General features: G+C 37.5%; 1 protein-coding gene across 5 annotated transcripts in view; it reads right to left on the bottom strand.

The window, feature by feature from the left end:
- ENOX2 (ecto-NOX disulfide-thiol exchanger 2) overlaps window positions 1–22570 on the bottom strand; it is a 350049-nt gene that overhangs the window by 49280 nt on the left and 278199 nt on the right. For all 5 annotated transcript variants that reach the window (XM_045852289.1, XM_045852292.1, XM_045852291.1 and 2 more), the window contains 3 exons: window positions 7023–7256; window positions 4326–4538; window positions 2264–2370 (listed from right to left, as the gene is read on the bottom strand). In XM_045852289.1, the coding sequence (XP_045708245.1) occupies window positions 2264–2370; window positions 4326–4538; window positions 7023–7256 (554 nt within the window). The remainder of the gene's footprint in view (window positions 1–2263; window positions 2371–4325; window positions 4539–7022; window positions 7257–22570) is intronic.

Here is a 22570-nt window from a genome sequence, read left to right as displayed (position 1 = left end):
ATCCTGCATTGCCTGTTATAACACTTGAGAAAGAGTATAAGTAAGTGTTTGAATTGAAATGCTGAATTTTGTTTGTTGAGGCTCAACAATACGAGGTACACCCTAGGATTCTAAAATTATTTTGTGTTATAGCAAGACAATAGCTCCCTTTTTAAAATTCCTAATTAATTTTTTAAAAACAATAAAAAAATCATTGGATTTTTATGACTCTACTTATTCACTGGGCTGATGTCTTCAGGAACTTCTCTCTATTGACTCTCAGATCCCTTTCCTGGCGAGAATCTGATGGCTCAGGGACAGTTTATGAATATGGTTTGGTATATTTTCCTCTAAACGCTTCTCACAATTTTGCTTATCACAGAAACTATGTCATATATTCTCATGAAGAACAGAAAGAATAGATTATTATCTTCATTTTATAGGTTAGGAACTGAGGTCCACAAAAATTAAATCATTTGCTCAAGACCACAAGACAGCTTATATCAGAATGAGAATTTCTGGTCCTGAATTTACTAGTTACTGGCTGTGTGATTTTGTGTGCATCACTTAATACCTCTGTATTAGTTTGCTCACCTGTAAAACATGGATACTTTACCTACTTATTAGTCCTTATGGAGTTGCTCATGATAAATTGAAATATTTATCATTTATATGACATTTATATTTTAAAGCTATCTATACATCTCTTATCTCATTTAATTCTGTAAGACTGGTTTCATTATTAACTCCAATTTTCAGGTGAAGAAATAGAGACTGAGAAAGGATGACTAGCTCAAAGTCACACAGCTATAATATGTCAGAGCTATGATTTGGATTCATGTCTGACTCCAAGCCATTGTTCTTTCCAACTACACCACATCTACTGGGAAGTATGTGAGATAATCAGTATGAAAATGCTCTAGAAAATGTAAATGCCTTACAAATGCTATTTAAATGTTAAGGAGTATGCCAATCTATAGGTAAATAAGTAAATAAATAAGTAAATAAATAAAATGTTACTAGATTGGTAAGGAGGACTCAGAAACAAAGTTGAAAAAGTTGCTGCATACATAGATCAAATGTGTCTGGGCTGGGTCAGAAGAACTTGAAATGTATGTGACACCATCCCAAAAACAAATCTATCTTGGTTTTTAATCTTGGATTCAGAATAGTAACCTAATCACATCAGACATATTCTAGTGTTATGCTAAAAATGTCACTTCAGCACAAACAGAGAGGTATGTATCAACCTTCATCTAAAATCAGAGTCCTCTGTTATCTTTAGAGCTGACATCTTAAAAGATGGTTGAGCAAGTCTGATTAAAGAAGCTCAGAAATTTCAATGTTCCAATGTAACACCAGGCAGCTTTCAGCCTCAATGGTCAAGATGCTCTAATAAATGTAAGACAGCCCTAATAATAAAAACACTGAATCCACAGGTAAGTAATTATTGTTGTACCCAAGACTAGCTAGCTTAGAGAAGTAAACTTTTAAGTATCACAGCTATTGGGTTGGCCAAAAAGTCCATTTAGTTTTTTTCTGTAAAACAAAAGACACATTTTTCATTTTCATCAATAATTTTACTGATTTGGGTATTTTGAGTATGTAGGCTATCTCTTGCTATTGGCTTCTAGTGGGTAGAGGCCAGGTGCTGCTAAACATCTTCTAATGCATAAGACAGCCCCACAGCAAAGAATTATTTGGTTAAAATGTCAATAGTACCAAGAAACTTCAGAAATCACTTTTGACACATTCGATCAGTCACAGCACCTTCTCCATACACTGCACAAGTCTTTTTTCTGTGTTTCAGTTGCATTTTTATCTTTCTTAAAATAATAAAGCACAATATGTCAAAATGTTGCATATTTTCTTCCAGCTTCAATATTAATATGGCTGCACAAAAATTTGCCAATTTTGGTAAGTTTTTTTCTAATGTATGCTGATATGACAGCTGTCACAATATGATCTAATAAAATTGTTTTGAATGAAGTTAAAGACAACTAAGTACTACTAGAGCTATCTTAAGGAAAAAAAAACTAAACAAACTTTTTGGCCAACCCAATACATTTTCACTATTAAGGTTTCCATCCAGCAGAATGAGCACATTTATTACCCTTTTGGCACAGGTGGTCTGGACACAGTGACAGGTGATAGAACATGTTTTGGTGCTTTATTAGGTCCATGGGAGCTTGACACTATTTAATTCTGGCTAAACTCCTAATCAATAACTTGTTAAAGAAAGCATCTGTGTCCCTCGGGGGTTACCAAAGAAAAAGCTACCCACCTCAGCTTGTTTGCACCAAACACTGATGTTTTTACGCTGGGCTTTTGTGAAGTGGTCCCATGCCTTTTGTTTGGAGGCAGAATGGTACACAGCTACTATCTGCTCAACTGCAGCATCAGATCAGCAGTTGAATCAGGCCAGAGATATCATCCAGGGATGGCAAAAGAGATGAAAAAATAAAAGAGAAGCATTAGACTTATTGTACCTTCATATATGACATTACTAGGCTATACTTATACTCAGAAAAAGCTATGTGTGTTGGGGTACTATGATTTTAAAGGGGACTCAATGACAGAGATATCAATATGCAGAAAGGAAAATGTGAACTCCAGAAGGTTTGACGTGATATGGTGACAGAAGTTTTAATACAGACAGTCTGTATCCATTCACCCCAGGAGAGGCAAGGAACCTGGTGAATGTGATTTAGTGCTACTGACTCCACACAGCATGGCGGCAAGCAGTGGACTGTACCAGCTCTTTGTGACCACTTACTTCTTTCATAAACCAGCTCTCCAAAATGAGCCCAGATGCTTCACTTCCATATAATCCATCCTTATACTATTATGAGTTATGTTTAACAGAAACATTATATTAAAACTTAAGATGGATAGAATCTATTGTAAGTGTAGTTGGATAGGCTTGTTAACTAGAGAAATTATGAAATGAAATGTATAAGTGCAGTCCTAGATAGTATTTTTCAGGGTCTCTTAAAATGTCAAAAGGGAAAATATACAAATATTCTGGGACTTTTATCCTAACAAGTTTAAGAGAACTGAAACAGACATGATGTTTTTAGGAAAAGGAAAGGACAAGAACCTCTGCATGGCTGCTGTTCACAGTAAGAAAATCCAGAGGTTGCTGTTTCTTTCTTTATAGCCCAGTTTGTACCCTGTGTGCCAATGATTTAAGAATGTATATCCCCAGGATACTTGATCCTCTATTTTCCTATATCCTTTAGTCCTAGAAACATGTGCTTTCTCTTCCTGGATTCTATGCCCATATATATTTTCAAAGTATAAATGGAAAATTAAACAATCCTACTTAATTCCAATTACATATGAGTCAAGTATGGGAATTCAAGTATAAAAAGAATGGGCCATAACTGTTTAAAAGCAAAATCATAAAATTGCACCCTTTTTCTTAAGGTGAATACAGTTCCTTACTCAAAAGATATGAGTGCAGTATAGTGAAGTAAAACATTAGTTGATAATTTTTCTGTGTCATGTAAGAGACTTTGGGTAGGTTTAGAGTGGTACTTCTTTTTGAAAAATGGCCATTTCAGAGGTTTCCCAGATGTCCCAGTGTCCATGACAGCAAAAGAAATGTAGAAGAAAGGAAACTAAAAACAAAAGATTGAAGTAGCAAATTTGGCTTTTATTCAGTCACATTGTGAAATATGATTACACTGATTACTAAAATTGAGTAACTAAAAAGCATATTATGTGATAATAATGATGCAAATCTTACAAATGCTGATGCTACATTCTTTTCTAAAAAAATTTAAAAAGATTTTATTTATTTTTGGAGAGAGGGGGAGGATAAAGAGGGAAAGGAGAAAGGGAGGGAAAAACCCATGTGTGATTGCCTCTCATGCGCCCCCTACTGGGGACATGGCCTGCAACCCAGGCATGTGCTCGGACTAGCAGTTGAACTGGTGACCCTTTGGTTTGTAGCCTGTGCTCAATCCACTGAGCTACACCAGCCAGGGCTGATGCTACATTCTAACTTCAGCAACGAAATACCAAACTTTCACCGAGGCCTGAGGCTTCTTGTAACTTGAGAACAAGCCAAAGTAGAAGCACAGGACTCTGGCCTAAGTGTCATTGTTTGTTTTTAAGAAGCTGAAGCAGACATACCAGAGAAAAAGAACGTAGGAGGTCCCCATATGTATCTTGCGAAATTGGAGCTTAGGCATTTGGTAATTTAAGGAGAGCATAAGGCAATGAATAAACCTTGCCCCTTGACACAGAATGGCTATGTAGGATTGGTTCCTGTGCATAAAAAGTGGTGACTAAGTGAAGTGCCCTTTCATCTTTTCAGAACAACTCTGATTTCTACTCACATTGAATGAGAATTCCAGAAAGGGCCTGTTTGAATTTCTCCTTTGCTTCTTCCATGTCTTTCTCATGGGCAGCTTTCTCATTCACCAGGCGGCGGACATGGCTGTTGGCCGACTGGATCATGGAGTAGAAGTTGTTGGCGCTCCGACGGTTCACCTCTCCTCGCTCAATCCAAGTGAGCAAGGTCTGCACAGCTTCTGAGAATTTGGAATCATCTAAACAAAAAGAATTTAGTTTTAGAATCAATATATGTTACCAAATCCCAATCTACTTTCCCAACATGCTGGCAAGGAGGCCACCATGACTTTTTGGCAGTGGTTGTTCATTGAATTACTAAGGATGAGGAGTTGTATATGAACATACATGTGCATACAGGCAGCAGGCAGGCAGACAGACTAAAAAAATGACTCATAAAGTAGACTGGTTGTAGTTGATGAAGACTTTTCATAAAGACAATTGTTTATTCTTTCCTTTAAAATAGTTTTCTTTACTGATATAGTTTTCACATATTGTAAGTTCCTTAACCTCTCTGTAACAGATGCATTAGCAGTGAGAAAACTTCAGAAGTCTATAATATTATTTTTTAATAAGGAAAAGTAAACTTGAATTTAACCTGAATTTGATAGTAACTTTTTCCTTGGTATGGAATTATAGTGTTAAAAGGAACCTTAAAAAGGAGTTAAATGGGTAATTCTTTAGGTATAAACACTATACCTAAAGGTCAAACACATCTTTGACCCTTTATAACATCACTCCTGCATTCAATCCACAGCCCCAGGCCTTCCACTCAGTCCCAATCATAATCTATTTTGATGTTATTCATTGTATTTCTATATTTCTTCACATTCTGTTTCACTTGCCTGAGAAAATCTCCAGGTGGGTTTATGCAGTTAGTTAGGAGTTATTCTCTAATGTTAAAATAGCAGCAGAGCTCTTCCACAGCTTCTGGTCCAGCTTCCTGAGATAGCCACTTATATATTCTGCTATTAAAAACTCCAGGGAGGGAGAGTCTATTAGCAACCCATTGAAAGCATATTCTAGGGCTTCACATCTCTTGCTAGTCAGAAACCCTTGTGTCCAGTGGAAATATCTCTCAATGCAATTTGAGTCTCTTGCCTTTTTTCAGTGTAGACATATAATGAGAGGCCAGTTTTCCTTTTACAGCAGTTTTTCATTTCTTAATTGTATATAGTCCACATTTTGCTTGCTTTATGCTTGAGGTCCACATGACTCACAAATTCATTTAAAATTTTTTAATTGATCTGATTGGTGTTATATGAATAGTTCAGTGTGGACTGGTAAAGTCTTGGATTGGTAAAGCATTACCAATGCTTTCAGCCTTTCCAGTTTTTCAAAATGTACCATTATTTATGTACCCTATTCTAGACTCTCTATTTTCTGCTTTTCTCTTATAGGAAGACAAAAATCAATCCAAACAAAGGATTTCTTAAATGTGTGAATCCCTTAGGCCAGTGATTTTCAAACTTTTTCATCTTGTGACACACATAAACTAATTACTAAAATTCTGTGGAACACCAAAAAGTATTTTCTGCTAATCTGACAAAAATAGTTATAATTTTGATTTACTCACACTTGATGGCTATTGTTTTATTGGCTCTTGTCATTTTTTTGCTTGACAATCTAAGGGAAAAGAGGTTAGTGCCCCTGACTAAACAGTTAGGTATTACATGTTTTAAAAATTGAAAAACAATAAAAAAAATAAAAAAATAAAAATTCTTGCGGTACACCACTGTGTCTCTTGCAGCACACTGGCTGAGGGTCACTGCATTAGGTAATATGGTGCAGACAAGTCTGCTGAATGAGATCTATGGAAAGTACAATTAGCAGCATCTTGTTGAGCCTAAAACATAAGAAGCAGGAGAAGTGAAATTCATATCATTAAAGCTGGGTTGGTGTCATCAGTAAGATTAATGGAACACTAGCATTCATCTAATAAAATCAACCATACTCAAAGAATGTAAAAGGCTGAATTTGAGCTAATAATACAGGAGACTAGGCAGGGCAATTAATGTTAAATTAGCAAAATGGTTCTGAGGGTCAAGCAAGAGAAAAAGAACCAAAACTAAAGGGGAAGCAGTCTCATTTACCAATGTCTAGTAGTCTCCATGGACACTGTGTGAAATAATTTGATCATTTAAAGCAATTAAACAAGTCCTCTTCTGGTTGGTGGTAGCTAGGTCTTTGAGTAACCTAAGAAGAATGTACACTGACTACTCTTGGAGCTCCTTTTTTATCATCTGTAGATAGAGATTTTTACCAGAGTTTTCCAGGGTCACATCAAGTTTCATCATTGTAATTTATTCTGATTTAGAATTCAAAATCAACTTGTTATCCATGACAAAAGGAGGGTGCTTACATGTCCCAACTCATTGATTACAGCTAAAATTCTTCTATGTGGTAAGTGGGGAAAACTTGTTTCTTTCTAGAAATGTGATGTATTGAGAGAAAAGTGCCATCCCTTGAGACAGTGAAAAAAAAAAACCCAGAAACACAAGTGGCAGGGACAGATTTTGTAGTTGCTTTAGGCACACCTCTATCCGTGAGGCTCTAACACAAGAAATGTTTACAATATATTAGTGGATAATTCAAAGGATAACTGCCAAAACTACAAATATATTTATTAAATTTCCCCAAAGAAAAGAGTTCTTTTAATCACAAAGCTTGAATGGTTTCAGTACCTTTTAGTTTTTCAGCAACAATGCTGCATTCATGATCTGAATAGTGAACCACTGGGGGTGGGGATGGTGGGCGCAATCTTTCTTCTTCCATCCTTCTACGGTGGCGTTCCTCCCTTGCTAGCATACGCTGTTTGCATTCCCACTCATAGAGGTCATCTCGAGCCTGTGCAAAATCAACATGGAGCCGGCCTGTGTCTTTCTTGTCAGTGCTAGAGCCCAGGCGAATGCGGTAACCTAAGTGTATAAGAGGAAGACAGAGGACTGTAAGAACAGCTAAGTAAGTGAGCAACTGTGAATACCTTTCCAAGTATAGTGCTTGAGATGCAGTTGCAGGACTTTCAAGTGACATATAACTCCAAATTTCCTCTGCACTACTAGCAAGGTGAACTATCGAAAGACTGGGATTATACTCTCATCTCTGATAACAGTTGACTATTCTGTTGGTTGAGTCAGTCTCATCTGTAGGTGCTCCTTTTATCCATTTGCAATCTTACCTCTAGCAGAGCGAGGCTCTCTGGGTAATGGTATCAAGAACAAGTCTTATAATGCCAAAAACACAAATAACGATGAAAAATCAACAAAAAGGGACTACATCAAACTCAGAAGGAACAAAAGAAGAAAGAAACAATTTATAGGATGGGAGAAAATTTTTGCAAACTTTATATCTGATAAAGGTATTAATATCAAAAGTATATAAAGAACTCAATCAACTCAATTGCAAGAAAAAATCCAATTAAAGGTGGGCAGAACTAAATAGACACTTCTCCAAAGAGGACATCAAAATAGCCAATAGACACATGAAAAAATGCTCAACATCCCTAATTATCAGGGAAATGCAAATCAAAACCTCAATGAGATGTCACCACAGACCTGACAGAATGGCTATAATCAGTAAGACAAATGACAAAAGGTGCTAGCAAGGATGTGGAGAAAAGGGTATTCTTGTACATTGTTGGTAGGAAAGTAAATGTGTCCAACTACTATGGAAAACAGTGTGGAAGTTCCACAGAAAATAATAAATCAACAAACAACAAGTGCTGGTGAGGATGTGGAGAAAAGGGAACTCTACTGGAAATGCAGACTGGTGCAGCCATTGTGGAAAATAGTATGGAATTTCCTCAGAAAACTAAAAATGGAATTGCCTTTTAATCCAGCAATTCCACTGCTGGGATTATACCCTAAGAATCCCAAAACACCAATCTAAAAGAACCTATGTACCCCAAGTAGCATTCATAGCAGCGTTATTTACAATAGCCAAGTGCTGGAAATAGCCTAAGTGCCCATCAGTAGATGAGTGGATTAAAAACTGTGGTTCATCTATACAATGGAATACTAAGCAGCAGAAAGAAGGAACTCCTACCTTTATTTGACAGCATCGGTGGAACTAGAGACTATTATGCTAAGTGAAATACGCCAGTTGGTGAAACATAAATACCACATAATCTCACTTATAAGAGGAATCTAATGAACAAAATAAACTAAGGAGCAAAGCAGAACCACAGACATGAAAACAGGGAACAGAGTGACAGCTGCCAGAGGGGAGGGTGTGAGTGGCATAATGGTGGGAAGAAGGGGAAGGGACTAGTCAAAGAACATGTATGAATAATCAATGGACATGGACAACAGTGTGGGGACTGACTGTGGGAGCAAGGGGTGCAGCAGAATGGAAGAGGGCAAAAGTGGAAAAATTGGGACGACTGTAATAGAACAAAAAACATAAAAATTTAAAAGGGCAACAAAAATAAAATAAATATACCATACTATCCAGCAAGTCCACTTCTGGGTATGTACCCAAAGAAAATAAAAACATGATTTTGATGAGAAATATGCACTCCCATGTTTATCATAGCATTATTCACAATAGTCAAGATATAGAAACAACCCAAATGTCTATCAGTGGATGAATGGATAAAAAGGATGTGGTGCCATGAGAAGGGATGATATATTCCCATTTGTGACAGCATGGATAGACCTATGGTAAGTGAGATAAGTCAAACAGGGAATGATAAGTACTGTAATGCTATCACTAGTATGTGGAATCTAAAAAGTTAAATCTGTAAAAGAAAAGAGAGAGAGTAAAATAATGGTTATCAGGGGGTGGGAGTAGTGTGGATAAGAGTGATGGTGTGTCATGGAACAAACTTGTAACAAGTAGTAAATAAGCCACAGAGATCTAAAGCACAATATAATATAGACAATAAAGTATACTATAATTATGCAATGCGATAAATATTGCTACATCAGCAATCACATTATAATGTATAAATGTACCAAAGTAACACGTTATATACCTTAAAGTTACACCGTGTTACATGTCAAATTTATTCAATTAAAAAAAAATAACGAGGTGGAGAAGGAAGATGGTGGCTTTGTTAGAGGGAGCGTAATCCCCTTCCTCTATGCAAGGGAGAGAAACTCTTGGATCTGAGGAGGAACAGAGCAAGGGGCCTGGGTTATTGCAACATTTATGAAAACAGGACATCAGAAATTATAGCAGATATTGAAAAACCAGACAGTAAGGAGACTCCTTAAGGATAATAGGGACCCAGGGATCAGCTCGGGGACCAGGGGGTTGCAGGCCCCAGGCCTGGTGCTCCCAGGTCTGTCTCAGGGCACCCGGGAGAGCAGAGTCACTGCTCCCTCCCCAGACAACAGGGATTGAGTAGCACCAGGGGAGGCCTTGTTGCTTGAAGGCACAGAGAGGGGAGTTGGACTGGGAGATAGTCACACAGGGGCTGCAGGCACCTAAGCATAGCCCTGGGAGGGATGAGTGCCCCCAGCCTGTGCGACTAGGGGCAGCCTGGCCGAGTGCCCGTGCCCCCAGCCCGGTGGGAGTGTGGTTCTGTGGAAGACCCAGACCTCGCGGCCCTGAACAAGGAAAGGGTGTGGGTGTTCATGGATTTCTGGAGCCTGTGGTGGTGAACTCGGGGGAGCACGTGCCCCTTCGGGATTCCCGACTCTCGAGCTGTGAACCTGGAAGGGACAGGGTGCATTGCAGGTTCCTAGAGCCTGCAGCGGGGAAATTGGTGGAAGTGCGTGCCCCTTCACGATCCCTGGAGCTTGCACTGTGAATCTACCAAAGACACGGGTGCTTCCCGAGAACATAGAGCCCACCACAGTGAAATTTGGGGGGAGGGCGTATCCCCTTGCGATCTCCGGAGCTTGCACCTGGAAAAGATGCAAGAGCTCTGTGGGGGCGGGCCCGGGAGCCTGGGAGACTGCAGCAGTGAGCTCCTGAGAGCATGCTTTGGAGTGCCCCTACCCACACCCAGGGTCCTGCTGGCCCTGGGGATGGTACTGGAGAGACTGACTGAGTTCTGACTGAGAAGAGTGAAAAGCATTCCAAACTCCCCTCAGCCTGCTGAAGCCAGTAAGACCAGAAAAACTGGTTTGGCCAGTTAGAAACCAACAAGAGGTTCTTTTTTTTTTTTCTTTTTGATCTTGTTGTTGTTTGTTTGATTTTATCTTGTTTTTTTTTTAAGGGACTTTTTATTTTTTAATTCTTATTATTTTTATATCTCTCAGTTCCTTATGTTTCTCTTCTTTTTATCCTAGTATTATTCCCTCCACTCCAAATTTATCTCTCCTGCATTCCATCTTCTGCTTTTTTCCCCCTTTTCTTTTTGAGCCTGCAAGTTACTGCAAATTTGTATTATCTTTTTCTCACTTTTCTGACAATTTTTATTTTAACACTATTTTGGTATTCTTTTTCTTTCTGTATAATCTTCCTTGCTTGGCTGGTTATACTGTCGTTTGATAGGTTCCCTCTGTAATCTCAGTCACAGTGTGTTGATAATTTACTCTCCTTCATTTCTGTTCCATCAGTACACCTCTCAAGGTTCCATACTCCTTGTTCTTGTTATTTAGATCTCATAGATTCAGCCACATAATTGTTGCATTAATATTACTGTAAATAAGACCTAGTTCATACAATTGTAAATACTACACAACACCCTTTCCTGATCTCAGCCCACTTCGCAATTTCCTGAACTATATTATTGTGGGGGTTGTCTCTATTCTTTTACACACTACTCCTACTTACTAATCTTTATTCCCACCCTACCCACAGCCTCACAACTTTCTAGATCCAACTAACAATCCTTTCCTCCCCAATAAAAGTCTCATCTTCTTTAAATCCTTTCTAAAACATGGCTAGTGGGGTGGAAGATCACTATACATAGTGCTACACGGTTAGCACTATACATAGCCAAAGGATATCCCATCTCTTCTCTACTTGCTGCTACTGTAAATATCATAGAACACTCTCTTGCTGTCTTAAACCATTTTGCCTTACTCCTTCAACTGATCACAAAAAAGAGTAGGTGGAAGCTGTGAACAATAGGATGCCCAAAAGACACTGCACCACTGAATCTCACAGGTATTCTATCACAGAAGTTCATACCATAAACCCAAGGAACCAGAACAGATCAATTTAAGAAGCTGAGGCTCACAAGAACAGTCTCACAAACAATGGAAAAACAAAGAAACAATCCCCAAATGAAGGGAAAGGAGGAAGCCTCAGAAAGAATGCAAAATGAAATAGAGGCAGCTCAACTATCAGATATTGAGTTCAAAACAATGATTATCAGGAAGCTCAATGAACTCACAATGAGCTACCAGAAACTACAGGGAAGCTACAACAATCTCACTGAAAACTGTATCAATGTGAAAAAGGAAATAGAAACTATCAACAAGGGCCAAGAGGAAATGAAGAATACAATTTTTGAACTGAAGAACACAGTAGAAGGAATGAAAAGCAGGATCGATGAAGCAGAAGAACAAATTAGCGAATTGGAGGGCAAAGTAGAAAAAAAAACACCAAGAAAGAGCAAGAAAAGGAAAAGAGTCTCAGAAAGAATGAAGAGGGATTAAGAGAAATGTAAGACAATATGAAATGCAATAATACCCATATAATAGAGATACCAGAAGGAGAAGAAGAGCAAGGGATAGAAAACCTATTTGAAAAAGTAATGATTGGAAACTCCCCTAATTTGATGAGAGAAAAAGTCACACACATCCAGGAAACACAGAGAGTCCCAATCAAGAGGAACCCAAAGAGACCCACCTCAAGACACATCATAATTAAAATGGCAAAATTTCAAGACAAAGAGAGAATATTAAAGGCAGTGAGGGAAAAACAGGAAGTAAGATACAAGGGAGCCCCAATAAGGCTAACAGCTGACTTCTCAATGGAAACACTCCAAGCCAAAAGAGAATGGCAAGAAATATTCCAAGTAATGAGAACCAGAGGTCTGCAACCAAGGCTACTTTACCCAGCAAGGCTCTCAATCAAGATAGAAGGCCAAATAAGAAGCTTCCCAGACAAAAGAAGTCTGAAAGAATACACCTCCACCAAATCAGCTCTGCAAGAGATGCTAAAGGGACTGAAAAGAGAGAGAGAGGAACACACGTACATAAATGGCAATGAATAAGTATTAATAATAACCTTAAATGTAAATGGATTAAATGCTCCAATCAAAAGACATAGAATAGCTGAATGGATAAGAAAACATGACCCACACATATGCTGCCTACAAGAGACCCACCTCAGGATAAAAGACCTACACAGGCTGAAAGTGAAGGGCTGGAAACAAAGTTTCCAAGCAAATGGACAGGAAAAAAAAAGCTGGGGTAGCAATACTCATATCAGACAAAATACACTTCAAAAAAAGGGCCATAAAGAGAGACCCAGAAGGTCACTTTATAATACTCAAGGGAGGAATCTGCCAAAAAGACATAAACATTGTAAATATATGCACCCAACATAGGAGCACCCAAATACATAAAGAAAATCTTAGAGGACTTCAAGAAAGATATTGACAGCAACACACTTATAGTGGGAGATTTTAACACCTCACTGTCAAAAATGGACAGATCTTCCAAACATAATAACAAAGATATTGTAGCATTGACCAATACCCTAGAGGAAATGGACTTAACTGATATATATAGAGCCCTCCATCCCAAAGAAGCTAAATACACATTCTTTTCAAATGTACATGGAACATTTTCAAAGACAGACCACATGATAGGACACAAAACAGGCCTCAACAATTTCAAGAAAATTGAAATCGTACCAAGCATTCTCTCGGATTACAAGGGACTGAAGCTAGAAACCAACCCCAAGGAAAAAAAACACAAAACACTAAAAATTGTGGAGATTAAATAGCATGCTATTAAACAATGAATAGGTCAAGAATGAAATTAGGGAAAAAATCAAAATGTTTCTGGAAACAAATGAAAATGAACTCACAACAACCCAAAATTTATGGGACACAGTGAAGGCAGACCTTAGAGGGAAGTTCATAGTGATACAGGCATACCTAAAAAAGACAGAAATTTTTCAAACCAACAATCTAACCCTACATCTACAAGAACCCAAGAACAACAACAAAGACAGTCCAGAGCAAGCAGAAGAAGGAAATAACCAAGATCAGAGCAGAATTAAATGACATAGAGACTAAAAGCACAATTCTAAGGATCAATGAATCCAAGAGCTGGTTCTTTGAAAAGATAAACAAAATCGACAAGCCTTTAAGCAGACTCATCAAGAAAAAATAAGAGGAAACCCAAATAAACACAATCAGAAATGAAAGAGAGATTATAACAGATACCACAGAAATGCAAAGGATTGTAAGAAATTACTACAAAGAACTGTATGCCAAGAAATTTGAAAACCTAGGTGAAATGGACAAATTTCTAAAAAATATAATCTTCCAAAACTCAATGAAAAATAAGCAGAAAGCCTGAACAGACCAATAACAGCAAAAGAAATTGAAGCAGTAATCAAAAAACTCCCAACACACAAAAGCCCTGGGCCAGATGGTTTCACAGGAGAACTCTACAAAGCATTTAAGAAAGAGCTAACCCCTATCCTTCACAGACTATTCCAAAAAATCCAAAAAGATGGGAGACTCCCAAACTCTTTTTATGAGGCCAATATCATCCTAATTCCAAAACCAGATAAAGACACAACAAAGAAAGAAAAGTTCAGGCTAATATTGCTGATGAACATTGACGACTGGCAAACCACATCCAAAAATACATTAAAAAGATCATACACCCTGACCAAGTGGGATTCATTCCAGGGATGCAAGGATGGTACAATATTCACATTTCAGTAAATGTAACACATCACATAAACAAAAGCAAAGACAAAAACCACATGATCATATTAAGAGATGCAGAAAAAGCATTTGATAAGGTACAGCACCCATTTATGATAAAAAACACTCTGCAAAGTGGGAATAGAGGGAGCATTCCTCAACATAATAAAGGCCATATATGAGAGACCTACAGCCAACATCATACTCAATGGGCAAAAATTAAAATCTTTTCCACTAAGATCAGGAAGAAGACAAGGCTGTTCACTTTCCCACTTCTATTCAATATAGTACTAGAAGTTTTATCTACAGTGATCAGACAAGAAAAAGAAATAAAAGGCATCCAAATCGGAAAGGAGGAAAAAAAACTGTCACTGTTTGCAGATGACATGATAGTGTACATGGAAAATCCTATAGACTCCACCAAAAAGCTACTGGACTGAATAAATGAATTTGGGAAAACAGTGGGATACAAAAGTCAATGTCCAGAAATCAAAGGCATTTCTGTACACAAACAATGAAACAGCAGAAGCAGAAATCAAGGAAAAAATTCCATTTAAAATAGCAAAAAGAAAAATAAAATACCTAGGAATAAACCTAACCAAAGAGGTAAAAGACCTGTATTCAGAAAACTACATAACAATGAGGAAAGAAATCAAGGAAGACACAAACAAATGGAAACATATACCGTGTTCATGGATTGGAAGAATTAATATCATCAAAATGTCCATACTACCCAAAGCAATTTACACATTCAGTGCAATACCTATGGAAGTACCAGTGGCTTATTTCACAGACATAGAACAAACACTTCAAAAATGTATACGGAACCATAAACGACCCTGAATAGCTGCTGCAATTCTGAGAAAGACAAGTAAAGTAGGAGGGATCACAATACCTGACACTGAACTATACTACAAGGCCACTGTAATCAAAACAGCCTGGTACTGGCATAAAAACAGGCACATGGACCAATGGAATAGAACAGAGAGCCTAGAAATAAGCCCAAGTCTCTATGGTCAATTAATATTTGGCAAAGGAGGCAGCAACATAAAATGGAGTAAAAATAGCCTCTTCAACAAATGGTGTTGGGAGAACTGGACAGCTACGTGCAAAAAAATGAAACTTGAGCACCAACTTACACCTTATACAAAAATAAATTCAAGGTGGATAAAAGACTTAAATATAAACTGTGACACCATTAAAGTCCTAGAGGAGAACGTAGGTAGAAAAATATGAGATATTTCACGCAGAAACTTTTTTACTGACATGTCCCCTAGAGCAAGGGACATAAAGGAAAGAATAAACAAATGCGACCTCATCAAAATAAAAAGCTTCTGCATAGCTAAAGAAAACAGTATTAAAATAAAAAGAGAACCAACTGTATGGGAAAACATATTTGCCAATGATACCTCAGACAAGGGTTTAATTTCCAAAATATATAAAGAACATACACGACTGCACTCTAAGAAGACAAGCAACCCAATTAAAAAATGGACAAAGGACTTGAAAAGATACTTCTCCAAGGAGGACATACAGAGCATCCAGAGACACATGAAACGATGTTCAATATTGCTAGCTATCAGAGAGATGCAAATTAAAACCACAATGAGATACCACTTCACACCAGTCAGAATGGCCATCATAAACAAAGCAACAAACAACAAGTGTTGGAGAGGTTGTGGAGAAAGGGGACCCTAGTGCACTGCTGGTGGGACTGCAGACTGGTACAACTACTATGGATAGCAGTGTGGAACTTCCTCAGAAAACTAAAAATGGATCTGCCTTTTGACCCAGCAATTCCACTGCTGGGACTCTATCCTAAGAACACTAAAACACCAATACAAAAGAACCTCTGCATCCTGATGTACATAGCAGCACAATTTACAATAGCTAAATGCTGGAAGCAACCTAGATGCCCATCAGTAAATGAATGAATCAAAAAACTATGGTACATTTACACAATGGAATTCTATGCAGCAGAAAGAAAGAAGGAGCTCCTACCCTTTGCAACAGCATGGATGCAACTGGAAAGCATTATGCTAAGCGAAATTAAGCCAGGCAGTGAAAGACAAATACCATATGATCTCACCTTTAACAGGAACCTAATAAACAAAACAAACAGACAAGCAAAATATAACCAAAGACACTGACATAGAGGACAGGCTAACAGCAACCAGAGGGGAGAGAAGAGGAAATTTCAGGGGAGAATGGGAAGGGTTTACAGGAACAAATTTAAAGGACACATGGACAAAAATTAGGGGGAGGGTAGTAATGGGAGGGAAGTGGGGATGGATGGGTGGGTGGGGTGGAATGGGAGTAAAAGGGAGAAAACCGTACTTGAACAATGATTAAAAAACATAACAAGTCTTATGCAGTATCATGGGCTGGGAGAATGAAAAAAATGTGGTCTCAAAATGTGGTGTCTTTGAATAACTTCAAATGTGTCAGTCACACCACCACACAGAATTTTAATAATATCTATCTATCTATGTATCTATCTATATTATGGGTTTTTGAAGATTTTATTCATTTTTTTCTAGAGAGGGAAAGGGAGGCAGAAAGAGAAAAGTTCAATGTGTGGTTGTCTCTTACGCGCCCCCTGCCGGGTACCTGGCCCGCAACCCAGGCATGTGCCCTGAGTAGGAATCGCACAGGTAACCCTTTAGTTTGCAGGCCAGCACTCATTCCACTGAGCCACACCAGCTAGGGTAAAATTTATTTGTTTTTTAAGAACAAAATAAAACTTTTACTGTGGTAATAGCAGTTAATATAAGATGTACCCTCTTAACAAAATTTTAAGTGTATCATCTTGGCAATTTCAGTCCTGAAAATTGTTTCCTAGATATATTTGGCAACTCTGAACCAATTTTTGGGGGACTGGAAAATAGATATGATAAATTGGTATATGACCTAGGTGATATGTATTTTGGGATTCTTAAAAATGTGGTAGTGTGCTTGTAATATAGTGGTATAGCACTACAACCCAAAAACACAGGATTGAAGTCCACACCTCTACTTTATGCCAGCTGTATCACCCAAGTTAATTCAATTACAAAAATATGGAAAAATAGTTTTTACTAACTTTTAAAGTTTCAGAAGCTAAGCTTGTTGCTTCCAAACATGTTTGTCTCATTTCATTTTCAGCAGAAGTTTATAGAGTAACTTTTGCCTTAAACAACTAAAAATATGGGCAAAATATACGAAACAGTGGTTTTCAAGACACTGGACATTGGGCAATGAAGACAGAGATCACCTACAGACAAGAACCAAAGGAAATGATCCCTATGATTTTCCCAGCTTATTACCTGGAGAGTTTCTAGGCCTCTGCACAGGTATCAGAGGAGTGGACCTCAGGTAAAGCACAGTGATCTTCATGAGTTGAGGAGACTGAACTGGGAATCCAGGAAGACTATGGCAGACAGAGTATGTACAGAAACAATGGAAAGAAAAAAGCTACACAGAGAAAAATATTTAAAGATCTGAAAAGAGTCCTCCTCTATTATTTAGCTGAGTATTGATATCTACGTGTGTGTGTGTGTGAAAACTACCTAAGCATTAGCAGTAGCAATCCCTGAATTTCACACAGGGTGGCAAATAGTTCCCTTTCACATCAGCCAGAGCAGAAAAACTAATAATTCACACAGTACAGGGTAATCAGAAGGGATTTGTCTTAGTGAAGAAAAATTAGCCCTAGACTAAATCCTGCCCTGGTTATGCTGAACAAGGATTAAAAAAACAAGACCTAAAAAGATAAAACATTTTCCAAGTTACTTATCTGTATCCTAGAACAAAGCTCAAGAATATTTATAGGGATGAAAACATATCTAGTACTCAATAAGGTAAAAATTCACATTGTGTCGCATCCAATAAAAAAACTGCCCATTCTGCAAAAAAGCAGAGAATCATAATAAAGATAAAAATATCAATGAATCAAAACAGGACCAGATGTAATATAAATGATATAATCATAGAGGACATAAAAACAACTGGTATAATTGGGTTTCATATGCTTAATAAGCTAGAGAAAATATTGAACATATTAAGTAGAAACACAAAACGACATAAAAAGAACGAAGATAAAACTGCTAGAATTTAAAATACGATGTCTAAATTAAAAAAATATTAGTGGATAAGATCAATGATAAATTAGACATTGCAGAAGAAAAGATGAATGAACTTGAAGACATAGCAAAGAAACTATTCAAAATGAAATATATAAGCCCTGGCTGGGGTAGCTCAGTGGATTGAGCGCGGGCTGTGAACCAAAGTATCGCAGGTTCGATTCCAGTCAGGGCACATGCCTGGGTTGCAGGCCATGGTTCCCAGCAACTGCACATTGATGTTTCTCTCTCTCTCTCTCCCTCTCTCTCCCTCTCTTCCCTCTCTAAAAATAAAATAAATAAAATCTTTAAAAACAAACAAACAAACAAACAAACAAAACAAAATGAAATATATAGAGAAAAAAGGTTGAACAAAAAATAAACAGAGTACCAGTGAGCTGTGGAACAACTTCAAGGGGTATAATATATGCCTTATTGGAGCCCCAACTGAAGAGAGAAAAGGGAATAGAAAAGATATTTGAAGAAATAAGGGCAGAAAACTTTCCAAGTTTTATGAAAATTCAAATATTTAAGAATTTCAATGAATTCCAAGCACAGGAAACATAAAAGAAATTACACCAAAGTACATCATAATTAAATTGCTCAACACCAGCAATAAAAAGGATATCTTAAAAGTTGCCATAGACAAAAGATACATTATATACAGAAAAACAAAAAGATAAGGATAACATCATATTTCTTGTCAGAAACAATGCAAATAAGAAGATAATGGAGCAATGAACTCTAGAAATGATTACTGAAAGTATAGTCTCTACCAATGACATATTTTATAGATTTAGAATATTTCAAAAATTTATATGGATCCATATAGGACCCCAAATAGCCTCAGCAATTTTGAGAAAGAAGAACAAAGTAGGAGGGATCAAAATACCTGATATCAAACTATACTACAAGGCCACTATAATCAAAACACTCTGGTACTGGCATAAGAACAGGCAAATAGACCAATGGAACAGAATAGAGAACCCAGAAATAAACACACGTCTCAATGGTCAGTTAATATTTGACAAAGGGGACAGGAACATGGAGTAAAAATAGCCTCTTCAATAAATTGTGTTGGCAGATCTGGACAAGTACATGCAAAAAAAAAATGAAACTAGACCACCGACTTACACCATATGCTAAAATAAACTCAAGATGGATAAAAGATTTAAATATAAGTTGTGATACCATAAAAGTCCTAGAGGAAAACATAGGCAGGAAAATTTCAGATATTCCACACAGAAATATTTTCACCAATACATCCCCTATAGCAAGGGATATAAAGAAAAGAATAAACAAATGGGACTACGTCAAACTAAAAAGCTTCTGCATGGCTAAAGAAAACATCAACAAAATGAAAAGGGAACCAACTGTATGGGAAAACATATTAGTCAAGGATACCTCTGACAAGGGTTTGATCTCCAAAACATATAAAGAACTCACATGACTCCAAACCAGGAAGACAAGCAATCCAATTAAAAAATGGCAAAGGACTTAAACAGACACTTCTCTGAGGAGGACATACAGAGGGTCGAGAGACATATGAAAGGATGCTCAGCCTCACTAGCCTTCAGAGAGATGCAAATTAAAACCACAATGAGATACCACTTCACACTGGTGACAATGGCCATCATTAATTAATCAACAACCAAGTGCTGGCTAAGTTGTGGAGAAAAGGGAACCCTAGTACCCTGCAGGGTTCCCTTTTGGTGGGAATGCAGACTGGCATAGCCAATATGGAAAACAGTATGGAATTTCCTCAGACAACTAAAAATGGAAGTGCCTTTTGACCCAGCAATTCCCCTGCTGGGATTATACCCTAAGAATCCTTAAACACCAGTTCAGAAGAATCTATGCATCCCAATGTTCATAGCAGCATTATTTACAAGAGCCAAGTGCTGGAATCAGCTTAAGTGACCATCAGGAAGCAAGCGGATCAAAAAACTGTGGTACATTTACACAATGGAATACTACACAGGAGAAAGAAATAAGGAACTCCTACCCTTCATGACACCATGGATGGAACTGGAGAGCATTATGCTAAGTGAAATAAGTCAGGTAGTGAAAGACAAATACCATGTGATCTCACCTAGAAATGGATCCTAATTAACAAAACAAACAAATGAGCAAAACAGAACCAAAGACTTGGAAATAAAGGATGAACTCACAGTGACCAGACGGGAGGGGGAATGAGGGTGGTGGATAATGGGGAAATAAGGGGAAGGATCAAGCAAAGGAACACAAATAGTGGACTCATGGGCACAGACAATTGGGAGGAATGAGTGGGAGTTGTGGGGGATGGGGGATGGGTGAACAATGGGGAAAATGCAGGACAACTGTAACTGATAAATAATAAATTAAAAAAGAAAATAATCAGCAACATCTGAAGGATGGGGACCTTCAACCTAGAATTCTATATCCAGAGAACATATCTTTCAAAAAGAAAGGTAGAATAAGAAAAAAAATGCTGAAAGAGTTCTTTTTTGAAAAAATGCTGAAAGAATTCACCAGGAGTAGACTTGTATTATTTTAAAAAATGATTAGATGAACTAACAAGCAAAATAGTGATGACTCATAGATGGAGGCTGACAGTTGTCTGGGAGTCGGGGTTTGCGGGGATTTGAGGGGATAGAGGGATTGAGCAAAAAAGATAAAAGAGAAAAACTCATGGACAGGGTCAATAGTGTGGTGATTGCTGTGGGGAAGTGGTGTGTGGGGAGGTGTAGGAGGGTAAAGGGGGGATAAATGGTGATGGAAGGAGTCTTGAATTGGGATGGTGAACACACAATACAGTGTATGGATGATATGTTGTGGAATTGTGCCCCTGAAACCTGTATGGCTTTTGTTAACAGTGTCACCCTAATAAATTCAGTAAAAAGGGAAAAATAAATAATCAATCAATCAATAAAGGTTAAAGGAATTCAAGCATAGGGAAAATAATACCACATGGAAATACGGATTTATACAAAGGAAAAAAGAGCATATATAATATATAATTGCACTTATATGAAGGTCTAGCAAATGTACACTAATCAGACATAAAAAGTATCAGTGGCTGCCTGGGGAAAGCAATTGAGAGGGGTAGGAGGAAAGTATCACAAAAGGTTCATGAAGAAAGCTTTTGGATGAGGTGGACATATTCATTATTTTGATTCTAGTGATGGTTTCACAGCTATATATGTGTGTCAATAATATAAAATTATATTATTGAAATAGATAAAGTTCATTTTATGTCAATTATTATACCTCAATAAAGCTGTTATAAAGAATAATGTCTAGTAACACTGAAACTGCCACACATTCATTTTAGAAAGAGGAAGAATACATACATTTCATGAGCAAACTTTGCTAGGGTCCTTTTCAGTTTATGATGCACTTTCATACCCATTCATTTTATTTGATAATTGGAACCATCAGAAAAACGGAGCTATTAAATATTGCCTATTCTGCCAGGATCATGGAAAGGATCAAATGAGATGAAAACAGGGAAGCTGTGTAAATACATGAAAAATACTGTGATGCTATGAGGATAGTATCCTGTGCACAGTGACAGCTTCCAAAGCTCTTCAAACGGCAATGGAAAAACAATTATTATTTCTACATTTCTAGCCCCTTTGCAAAGTGATTTTTGTTTTAACCTTTTTTTCCCCCAATGTGGGAGAACAACCATCCAGCTGTAGCACTTGTGAACTTTCATTTAAATGGCAAAATTTAGTTGTTTTCACATCACTGATTGCAATTCCCTTTCGTTTGGCAGCCTTGAGAATGTTTCCAGGAGGTGCTAGTTACCAGAGAGCTGATTTCAATGACATATAGATGGATGCTTCCTGAGCAGCATGTCATCTTTTATATACAACTGTTCAGGGCCTTTCAACCTTTACATTCTTATTAAATAGTCTATTGTAGGATGCTGTTATCATTGCTAAGTGATGTCAAATCTTCAGCAGTTAGATTTTACAACACTTAGCAAATTCAATGTGAGTATTCCACATCTATATCCTCCTCTCTTTTCTCATGTTAACCAGTCTACTTTTTCAAGCCCTCATTACCTTTTTCCCTGGCCTATTGCAACAGGAGTCTACCGACCTCCTCTCCTCTTTTCTCTTCTCTCTTCTAATTCATTTTTATACAGAGCTGTCAGATTACTCTTTCAGAAACAATCATCTTCCTCATTCAAAGATTCCTTCAACAATTATCTATTACCTGATGAATAAAGACCCAAATAAGTCATTCACAGTGTGCTCACAACTGATGTTTTTCCTTCTTTAATTTCTACATAGTACACAAGCCACTACTCATTGTTTCCTTGAATATTAATCAAAACTTACCACCTTTCTAC

Source organism: Phyllostomus hastatus, unplaced genomic scaffold (genome assembly GCF_019186645.2).
Source record: "Phyllostomus hastatus isolate PE091 unplaced genomic scaffold, TTU_PhHast_1.1 phas_contig_90, whole genome shotgun sequence".
NCBI lineage: Eukaryota > Metazoa > Chordata > Mammalia > Chiroptera > Phyllostomidae > Phyllostomus > Phyllostomus hastatus.
This window is presented reverse-complemented; position numbering and strand designations above follow the sequence as displayed.